Below are 10,705 nucleotides of genomic sequence, written 5' to 3'. Positions count from 1 at the left end.
AAAACGTGGGCCAGGCTATGGTAAACTGGGGGAACCTTAGTTAAATCGATATCATCGGGGGGTTCCCTCCCTTTAACGGGAGTAGAGACAGCCGTTTTAAGACAGGACATTAAACAATCCTTGCTCCAACTCTCTAAACGACGTTCTGACCAATTAAAAATGGGGTTGTGTTTGGTGAGCCAGGGATACCCAAAAGTTAACTGAGATATGGGTGAATCAAAGACAAGAAACTCACCCAGCTCATGATGATTGCCAGAGACAACAACGTGAAGATCCGAGACCTTGTGAGTGATTTGGGCAAGATGTTGTCCAGTTAGCCCTGTGATGGAGCGAGATGAGGTGAGTGGTACGGTGGGGAGTTGGAGTTGTTCCATGTCTCTGGAGATCAGACTTTGTTCTGCACCAGAATCGATAAGAGCAGAAACGGGCAATTTAATTTGATCATGAAGTATGGTAGCAGGTACAGACAGAAGCGAGGCAGGGGAGATTTGGGATGAACTCGGCGGCGTCCCCTGTTTTACTGCCGAGCTGGTCCGTTTCCCCGTACAGGACAAGTGGCGACAAAGTGTCCCTTGTTACCGCAGTAGATGCAGACCTTTGTGGCATATCGTCTCTTGTCTTTCCTCAGGAGATAGTCGGGTCCTCCCCACCTGCATCGGTTCAGGTTCAGACTCGGGCGATGAGGAAGTTCTAGTGTTGTTATTCTCGGTTGACCAAAAAAAAACATGCTGAGGATTATGGGTAACGTAGTTTCTTTCCTTTCTACGTTCCTTTATTCTGTTGTCGATGCGGATAGAGAGAGCGATTATTTCATCCAAGCTCCCGGGTTCATCCCGGGAGGCAAGCTGGTCCTTTATGTTCTCATTTAAAGAATTAATATATGTACCTCTTAATGCTAGTTCGTCCCATCCAGCCTCCTCAGCCACAATATGAAAGTCCACAGAGTGATCGGCTGCCGACTTACTTCCTTGTCGTAGTGATAATAGTTGTTTTGCGGCCACCTCCTGGTGGAGTGGATGGTCGAATACACGTTGGAATTCTTGAATGAAAGCTTGAGAAGTTAGAGAATCAGGAGAATGGACAGTTAGAAACGCTTGGGCCCAACGGAGAGCTTTTCCCTTTAATGCTGAAACAATGTAAGTTATTTTAGCGTAATCATTCAGAAACAGAGATGGGGAGCGAGCGAAGGCCAAGTTGCATTGGAGCAAAAATCCCCCACATTGACTGATATTGCCTTCAAAATGTTCAGAAGGTCTCAGATCTGGTTCTCTGAATGGCAACACAGGACTTGAAGACAGGCTGGGAACAGAAGATGGAGTGGCAGGAATTAAGTTGATTATCTTGCTGTCTAAGGCAGCTACACTGTGAGAAACTTGATTTAAAGTGGCGGTGGTATTTTGTTGAAGTTGGTAAAGATGTTGATACATTTTATCAAGTTCAGCAAACTTACTCTCATAAACTTGTGTAGAGCTCGCAGTCTGAGTGTTGCCAGGTTTACCCACACATGTTGCTTGGCTGAAGCAAACTATCAAGTTTTAAACGAGGTCAATGTGGGTAAACCCAGAACAACAGCAGGCTCAGAAAAGTTTATAAAAATATGTTTATTTAAACCAGGGAAGGATGGGGTCAGGATCTGAAAGTGGTAAGAACGAGGATTAGTTTTCTGTGGAGCAGATTCGTCAGGTAAGTTGGAGTGCAATGTCTTCTTACAGGTGGGTGCAGAGTCTTCAGCTCTGAAGGTGAGTTTCCAGGTTCCAGGTGTATTTACAGGTGCAGGTGTACAGGTGAATATTTACAGGTTTGTGGAGGAGGCAGACAGGCAGCGTGCAGATGGTCTCAGGTGAGTTACTCTCAGATCTCAGGGAAGTGTTTCTCAGGAGGCTCAGGGAGTTCCACTCTGGAGGCAGGTAAATAAACAAACAAACATTAACAGGCACAGATAACCAAGGCTAAGTTCAGGCTGAGCTGCTTTTACCAAACATAAGCGTTGCTTCAGCGAAGTCCTGATCCACAGTGAATCCTTATAAAGCCAGTGAGCAGATGAGTCATCTGTAGCAGGTGAGTATGATTAGTGCTACCAACCAATCAGGGGAAAAAAAACAGCAGCAGCAGCAGCAGCTGAAATGCCTCAAAACATAAGTGTGATCACTAGACAAAATGTCACAAACACTTTTTTTCAGCCCAGCTCCAAGGTCTCAAATGTAGGTCAAAGTTAAAATGGTCTATGCTTGTCCAGATCATAACATTTGATCTGATCAAATAATGTAACAGAATATGATATAAATTTGTACCACTGTGTGTGTGCTTATGAGTGAGAGTGATTTTTTTTATGTGTATTTATTTTATTTTTCTCTAGGTTTCTGGAGAGCAGGGCGACCCTGAGCCAAAGAAGCCTAAGAGATCTGGAGAAATGTGTGCTTTTAACAAAGAGCTGGCTCATCTTGTAGCCATGTGTGACACTAACATGCCTTTTATTGGCCTCAGAGCAGAGGTTAGTCAGAAACTCTGGTAGTTTCACTCATCCGTTTGTGTATTCATTCATTGTGGAAAATACTGTTTTTTATTTTTTTCTTAAATCTTTTTTGAGCAGCTGTCAAACATGGAGATGGCAACTGAGGGAGTTCAAGTGGAGGGAGATGGCAGCAGTCATGCAATACAGTTACTAAAGTAATACACACACTGTCGCATGCTCAGTTTTAATTTTAAAATGATACACTGTTATAAAAAGCAACAAAACTGTTGTTACTATAGAGAATATTGGATGTATTTCCAGGATTCCTTCCTGTAAGGATGTAGGAGAGGAGACCAGAAGAGCTTTAGAGCAATCCCTCCTAGACTGCACCTTCCGCCTGCAGGGCAGGAACAACCGGACCTGGGTGGCTGAACTGGTGCTGGCCAACTGCCCCCTCAACAGCACGCACAGCAAAGAGCAAGGTACTTTTTGTTTACAAAAAAAAAAAAAAGATTTAGAAAAATAAAGCCAATTAATTTTTTTAGGATGTTCTATTCAGTTCAGTTCAGTTTATTTATATAGCACCAAATCACAACAAAGTTGTCTCAGGGCGCTTTGTTAAGACAGGAGCTGGCTGCGGGCCTCCGGACCCGGAAACCCGCCTCCAGCCCACATTGCTTCCCCCGGCAGTAAAAAGCAGAAGCAGTAACTCACACTAACAATAAATCAAGGAAACCTCAATTAAGTTTTATCAATTATATTAAATCAAGGCAGGAAAAGGTTAGAGTTTACAGCGCTGGCCTATTCGGGACAGTTTGACACGAGCAGCAACCGGAAGGGGGCGATGTCCCTTGTCATTACTGATTTATAGACTAGACTCCTTTGCAGAAGGGGAGCTCAACCTGTCAGTGTATGAGGGGGTGTGACTAAGTGTGATCTCAATGGATCTTGTGTGGTTGACGTGTACGGAAATATGAGACGGTGCTTCAAGCCTTTCTACGTGATGTGGCAAGCAGAAATAAACTATTCCTTGACGGATATTGAAACCCAGGGAGATGCTTTTTAGAGTTGCTGGCCCAGTTTAACCCAGTCAGAACCGGGTCATAATCTCATTATAATCCTGTCTCTGAGCAGATCAAAAACCCCAGGACCAGTCTAGATAAATATCTTAACACTTTACAGGAGCATTCACATACATAGAAAAGCCAATTAGTAAAGTTCTCTATCTAAGGAAGCAGCAGACTCATTGAATCGTCACTTTGTCGCAGTCTCCCATCCTGAGCAAACACAATGGCAATAGTGGAAAGGAAAAACTGCCTTTTAAAAGGAAGAAACCTCCAGCAGAACCAGGCTCAGGACAAGTGGTCATCTGCTTTGTCATTCCCCAATCTGTTACGTAACCTGAACCGTAGTGTTGCTCGTTTGCGCATGCACTAAAGGGAATACTTCCGGATCCCACGGATCGCCGTTGAATGTGCTAGATTAAGGAAAATGTACAGGTATATTACTGTTTATGAATAAAGACCGTCTTAATTTACTTAGAAAAGTGTGTGCTCTATCTCCGCCGATTTTTATGTTGCTTATTTACGTCACTCGTATTTCCGTTAAAATCATTGACATATTTACGTCATGGTTTAAATGATATACAGCTTCACCACTGAGCGGTGCTGTTTCACCACGGAAATAATTCATTCTGTATCTTGCAGGGTTTTGCTCATTGAGTCCAGGCTGGGGGTCAGGTCTAATGCGTCGCATATCATCTTAACCAATGATTTATAACGGAAATACGAGTGGCATAAATTAGCTAAATCAATATCAGTGAAGATAGAGCACGTACTTTTCTAAGGGTGCATTCACACCTGATAGTCCGGTAGACTCGGTTCGGTTGGGGACCAATATTCATGACATTTTGTTTACATTTGAGCTGGTGCGTTTGCATTCACACTGCACTGTGCAGTCGAGTCAACCTGTTGAACCAACCTATTTCCCCGCTCGCCTGAGGGGGCGCTGCACCAAGAACTACTGAAAGAAACGACACAAAAACCTCTGAAGACACTTCTTCTTCTGGAAATAAAAACGAAAACGGAGTGGCATCAAGTTTTAAGAGTTATATTTTGTCATTTTTCAAAAATGTACTAAGCATGAGCAGAAGATGAGGCAGAAGACCATGGAGAATGTTGTTTTTCACACAAGGCAGCTGACGGCTCCATATAAGGTAAGAGAAATGTGTGTTTGTTTTGCCATGCGCTGTACTCCACTTCTTGCTTGTGGAGCGGGGCCCGGTCTGTTTACATTCACACTGTACTCGAACCGCGCTGGAGTTCTCTTCTACCGGACCGAGACCTAGGTTTTAGCCTGGGCCAGAGTTCGCCTTTTTGTTCCGTGACAAAGTTCGATGGCACGTTCACACCTCCCCAAACGAACCGGACTTTCTAGGAAAACGAGCTAGAGTTCGATTAAAGCGGACTAAACAGGGCTGGTGTGAATGCACCCTTAGTAAATTAAGACGTTTTTTATTCATAAACAACGATGATCCGTGTGACCCGGCAGTACAATACTGATCGTGCTTCCGTAACAGATAGGGGAATGACATGCTTTGACTGGCTGAGGTTGAGAGGCCAGGGCGGGGAGATAACAAAATACAAAACAAGTAGAGTAAGTAAAGACAGTATTATAGGTCAGTTTGTCCTCCAGCAGTCTAAAGCCCCCAGTATATTCTCTCTACTGGGGGCTTAAGCCTATAGCAGCATAACTAAGGGCTAGCTCAGGAAACCCAAACCAACCCTAACTATATGATTTATCAAAAAGTAAAGTCTTAAAACTGGGCAATGTGTCAGCCTCACAGACAGAAACTGGAAGTTGGTTCCACAAGTGAGGAGCCTGATAATTGAAAGATCTTCCTCCCGTTCTGCTTTTGGAAACTCTAGGAACCGCAAGTAAACCTGCAGTCTGAGATCGCAGTGCTCTGTTAGGATATACAGTGCCTTGCGAAAGTATTCGGCCCCTTTGAACTTTTCAACCTTTTGACACATTTCAGGCTTCAAACATAAATATAAAATTTTAATTTTTTGTGAAGAATCAACAACAAGTAGGACGCAATCGTGGAGTGGAATGACATTTATTGGATGTGTCAAATTTATTATTTTTTTTTTTTCAGCAGCTCATCACCAGGTGCACCTGGTGATGAGCTGCTGAGGTCACATGAGAACTGTGCTGCGTAAGTAACATTGCAGGATACTGCTAAACAAAACGATTCAACTCGGGTAAAACAAGCCAATATATTACAATCAAGCAAAATATATATTGTTAACAATAACCTCTGCATATTGTTTCAATAAACCAAACTGGACGAGGAAACCTTGGACAGTCTGGAGAGTTACGTGGACGAGTGTTTTGAAAACATCGTGATGGGTAAACCACAAAAAAACATTGCATCCACGGCCACACCAACTCCTAAACGCATGTGTTCGGAGAGCTCAACCAGCACGTCCACCTCCCCAGAGAAAAGCTTCACTGATGTCCTGGGCTCTATAGACAAGAAGCTAACCAGCTTAGATGCCCAGCTGGTCCTGGTGGAGGTTCTCCACAAGGAGTTTCAAGCACTGAGGGAGTCTCTGGAGTTCAGCCAAGCTCAGGTGGCATCGCTCGCTGCAGAGAACCAAACTCTGAGGGGTAACGTTAAAGAACTCACCGAGAAGATGTCGCAGCTGTCCGGGGAAAACAGGAAAATGAAGGAGTCCATCCTTGATATTCAAGCTCGGAGCATGCGGGACAATCTTGTCTTTTCAGGGATCCCAGAACGAGCAGAGGAGGACGCTGAAGTTACGATCTGTGAGTTTATCCATCAGCTGAAACTCCTAAGTGAGACGGTAAAAAACATCATTTTCCATCGCGTTCACCGGCTCGGAGGTAAGAAGCCCGATAACAAGCGACCTCGGCCAATTATAGCTAAATTTGAGCACTATAAACAAAAAGGTCAGGGCAGAGAGCTGCGTGGGACGGACTTCAGTGTTAACGATCAATTTCCTAAAGAGATCCTCGATCGGAGGCGAGTTTTGTTTCCTATCAGGAAGAAATACATGTCTGAGGGCGTCAGAGCTACGGTGGCTGTTGATAAACTAAATTAATGGTCAGTTGTTCAGAGAACGGGACGTCACTCCGTGGCTTTATTAAAAGGAACAACAGGTTAGTTTGAAGCAGGGCTGTTCAACTGACGGCCCGTGGGCCAAGTCAGGCCCAGAGGTGAGCTAAGTTCGGTCCACCAGTGGGTTCACTCTTAAAACAAAACTAGAGTTTTAACTATAAAACAATGTAACTTAATGATAAGAACTAGTGGATATCTGACCCCTGGGCGCTTGGCTTTCAGTAACTGTGGCCCCCTGGGCAGTTTAGTTGAATAGTCCTGGTTTAACGCTTGTAACACTGGAGGTAAATTAACTGGCATTTGTAAATAAAATGTAAAGCACAGCTCGGTATGGTGTCTGCACTGGTGGTGGTGAACGGTGTCAAAGCTATTCTTTTTCTTGTTTGTTTGTTTGTTTATTTGTTTTTTGTTTTTTTGTTTTGTTTTTTTTTCCTCTTTTCCTTTTTATTTTATTTTTATTTTTTTATTTTTACTATTTTCTCTTTTACCTTTATCTGTTACCACATCACTTCATAAGTCTTTTTCTCATCTTTACCACTCAACAAACATTTACACACAAGCACACAAAAACACACGCACACACACTCGCACACACACCAGAGAACTTGATATCTTTCAACTTCTTTCACACCCAGCTTCTACTCAATATTCTTGTATCTTTCCACTTCAAACATCACTGTGTGTTTCTTAACATTTAAACAGGCAATCTCAAGTAATAACTCTGATTTTAGTTGGATCAGTTTGTCTCTATGGTGACATGCGCTGGTCAAATTTAGCTACTCATGCACAACTATGGGCACATTAAGGTTTGTGACTTGGAATGTCAATGGAACCAGTACTCAGCAAAAAAGATTTGGAATTTTAAACCGGCTTAAAAGACTACAGGCAGATGTTGTCTTTTTACAAGAGACTCATAAATCTATTACAACTGCAGATGATCTTAAATCACCTGACTTTCCTGATGTGTTTTGTGCCTGCTATAACTCAAGACAAAGAGTGGCAATATTAATACACAAAAATGTTAATTTTACAGTACTAGACACAGTTACAGACCCAGAGGGTAGATATTTAATAATAAAACTTTGTATAAATAACTACAAGCTGTGTATTGTCAGCATATATGCCCCAAATGTTGACACCTTTTTTTCATGATTTTTTCTCGGCATTGTCTGATCACTTGGATTGCTCACTTATACTTGGAGGTGACCTCAACTTTGGTCTAAATGAAGAATTAGACAGATGTAGTAGAGCAGGAACTCAGCGCAGTTTGCAATCCATAAATATAGTTAAACAGTACGTGAGTGATTACGGACTTTGAGATGCATGGCGATCTCTTCACCCGAACCGTAGGGAGTATACTTTCTTCTCACCTGTCCATCACTCTTACTCTCGTCTAGATTATTTTTTAGTCAGCAGTTCGTTGTTGATGGACATCTCGGACACTGAGATATACCCTATAGCTGTCAGTGATCATGCTTCTGTCTGTTTAAATCTAGCAAACAGAAAATAAATCCCAGAAAGTATAAACTGGAGATTTAATATATCATTGCTTGAAGATGAAGATTTTATCAAATATTTTACAGAAGAGTGGGCTTCATATCTGGAGTATAATGACTTGCCTGGAACATCAGCATCTGTTCTCTGGGAGGCAGGGAAAGCAGTGATGAGAGGTAAAATAATCTTATTGTCATCACATAAGAAGAAAAAAGAAAATACCATACCATACCAATTTATTTATAAAGCACTTTAAACAGTGACAAAGCACACCAAAGTGCTGTACAGGGACAAACAGAACAAGCACATAGCAACAGATTACATAACAGGACACCAAAAAGTAGAAACCGACAAAAACAATAATGGATAACAACAACAACCGCAACATGACCAACACAGTGTGATGCATACAGACTCAGCACAGATCACACAGTGCAGAAAGCCAGGGAATAGACGTGTGTTTTTAAGCGAGATTTAAAAACTGTGAGGGAGGGGGCCTGTCTAACCAGCAGAGGTAACTCATTCCAAAGTCTTGGGCCTGCTACAGAGAAGGCCCTGTCACCTCTGCTCTTGAGACGGGTTCCTGGGACTGTTAGGAGCAACTGGTCTGCTGATCTGAGAGAACGTGGTGGGATATACGGCATATTCAGGAATTAGAAGAAACCATTAAATTGTTAGAAGCCTCCCAAGATGAAGACATGTTGGAGAAAATGCATAAAGCAAAATTAGAATTAAATGAACTTATTAACAAAAAAACTCAATTCTTAATACAAAGACTCAGAAAAGAAAACTTTGAGCAGAACAATAAATCTGGTAGCTTTCTAGCAAAACAGCTTAAAATAAATAAGGAAAAAACAACTATTCATGGTGTTAAAGACTTGACTGGGAATACAGTTTATGATCCTGAAAGAATAAACAGCATTTTCAGAGATTTTTATAAAGCTTTATACTCACCCCAGATAAACCCATCAGATAATGAAATTGACAATTTCTGGATAAAATAACACTTCCTAAATTATCAGAAAATCAAATCAATGGAGCTGGACTCACCACTGACACCAGTGGAACTCCAGGAAGACCTCAAAAGCATGTCCAATAAAAAAGCTCCAGGTCCAGATGGATTTCCAGCAGAGTTCTACAAAGAATTCTGGAATATCCTGGCACCACTATTTCACAGAATGCTACAGGAAACTGAAAAAAATAACAGACTTCAAGAAAATATAAATTCAACAACATTAGTCTCCTATTCAAAAACCAGGCAAAGACCCTGTATTACCTACCAGTTATCGTCCCATATCTCTTATCAATGTTGATCTTAAAATAATTTGTAAAGCCCTCTCAAAAAGATTGGAAAAGATAACTCTTCTCATAATACATCCTGACCAAACTGGTTTTATAAAAGGGAGGCATTCATCCACAAATTCACACAGATTATTTAATTTAGCTGATTATTCTTGCAGTAAAAATATTGAAACTGCAATATTCTCTCTAAATGCAGAAAAAGCTTTTGATAGAGTTAACTGGAAATTTTTATTTGCAGCCTTGCATAAATTTGGTTTTGGAAATTACTTCATAAACTGGTTAAAATATTATACACTTCCCCATCAGCATGCATTAGGACAAATAATCAATATCTGCTAGCTTTCTTCTTCAAAGGGGCACCAGGCAGGGATGCCCACTCTCCCCCTCACTGTTTGCTATTTTCATTGAACCGCTAGCCGCAGCAATCAGGCAAACTACAGATACTAAAGGCATAAACATAGATGCAATAACATAGAGCACAAAATCAGTCTATATGCTGATGATGTGTTGTTCTTCCTCCAGCATTCACAAACCTCCCTCTCTCAGTATCCTGATGCATGCTCAATAATCCAGGTAGAAAAATCTAAAAAAGTTAAATCTGGTCCTTTGGACATTCAAAAAACAAAACAAAGCAAAACAACAAAAAAATTTAGAAACGTTTCGTCTCTCATCCGAGAGACTTCCTCAGTCTGAGGTGCTGTATTCAGCTCAGTCTCTTAAATAGCACCTCCTCAGAGTGGATCAACCAGTTTTGCTGCTGACAACCAAAACCAGCTGATCACATGCTCAAGAAGGACCATCAGCCTAACGATGGATCATTAACGATTTGGATCATCGAGCAGACAGCGTCCCCACTAGCTCAGGAGCCAGGCAGAAGGAGAAATCCCACACAAGACAGGCTCTAGAGCAATGTGGATATCCTAACTGGGCCTTCCTGAAAGCAGAGAAGAAACCCAAACAGGACTCCAGTCAGCCAACAGGTGAAAAGGAGGAACCCAGACCCAGACCAGTGATCATTCCATATGTTGAGGGAGTATCAGAGAAACTGAGACGTTTATTTTCTAAACACAACGTCCCAGTGGCTTTTAAACCCCAAAATACATTACGGCAAAGACTGGTTCATCCCAAAGATCCAGTCCCCCGGCACAAACAGAGCAATGTTGTGTATGCTGTTCAGTGTCAGGAGGGCTGTGATCAGTCTTACATCGGGGAAACTAAACAGCCACTGGCCAAAAGGATGGCCCAGCACAGAAGAGCAACAACATTGGGCCAGGACTCTGCAGTCTACACTCATCTCCAGGCCAGCGGTCACT

At 42.1% G+C, this 10,705-nt stretch overlaps 1 protein-coding gene across 1 annotated transcript in view; it reads left to right on the top strand.

The window, feature by feature from the left end:
• The window catches only part of med14 (mediator complex subunit 14), a gene marked incomplete in the record, with an annotated part of 96,176 nt that overhangs the window by 46,997 nt on the left and 38,474 nt on the right, over positions 1 to 10,705 (top strand). Inside the window, 3 exon segments of the mRNA XM_037686690.1 lie at positions 2,357 to 2,491; positions 2,591 to 2,667; positions 2,774 to 2,934. Coding sequence (XP_037542618.1) covers positions 2,357 to 2,491; positions 2,591 to 2,667; positions 2,774 to 2,934 — 373 coding nt within the window.

Source organism: Nematolebias whitei, chromosome 13 (genome assembly GCF_014905685.2).
Source record: "Nematolebias whitei isolate Nwh7 chromosome 13, NemWhi1, whole genome shotgun sequence".
NCBI classification, from domain to species: Eukaryota; Metazoa; Chordata; class Actinopteri; order Cyprinodontiformes; family Rivulidae; genus Nematolebias; species Nematolebias whitei.
Note: the sequence above shows the minus strand (reverse complement) of the source record. Positions and strands in the feature narration are given on the sequence as shown.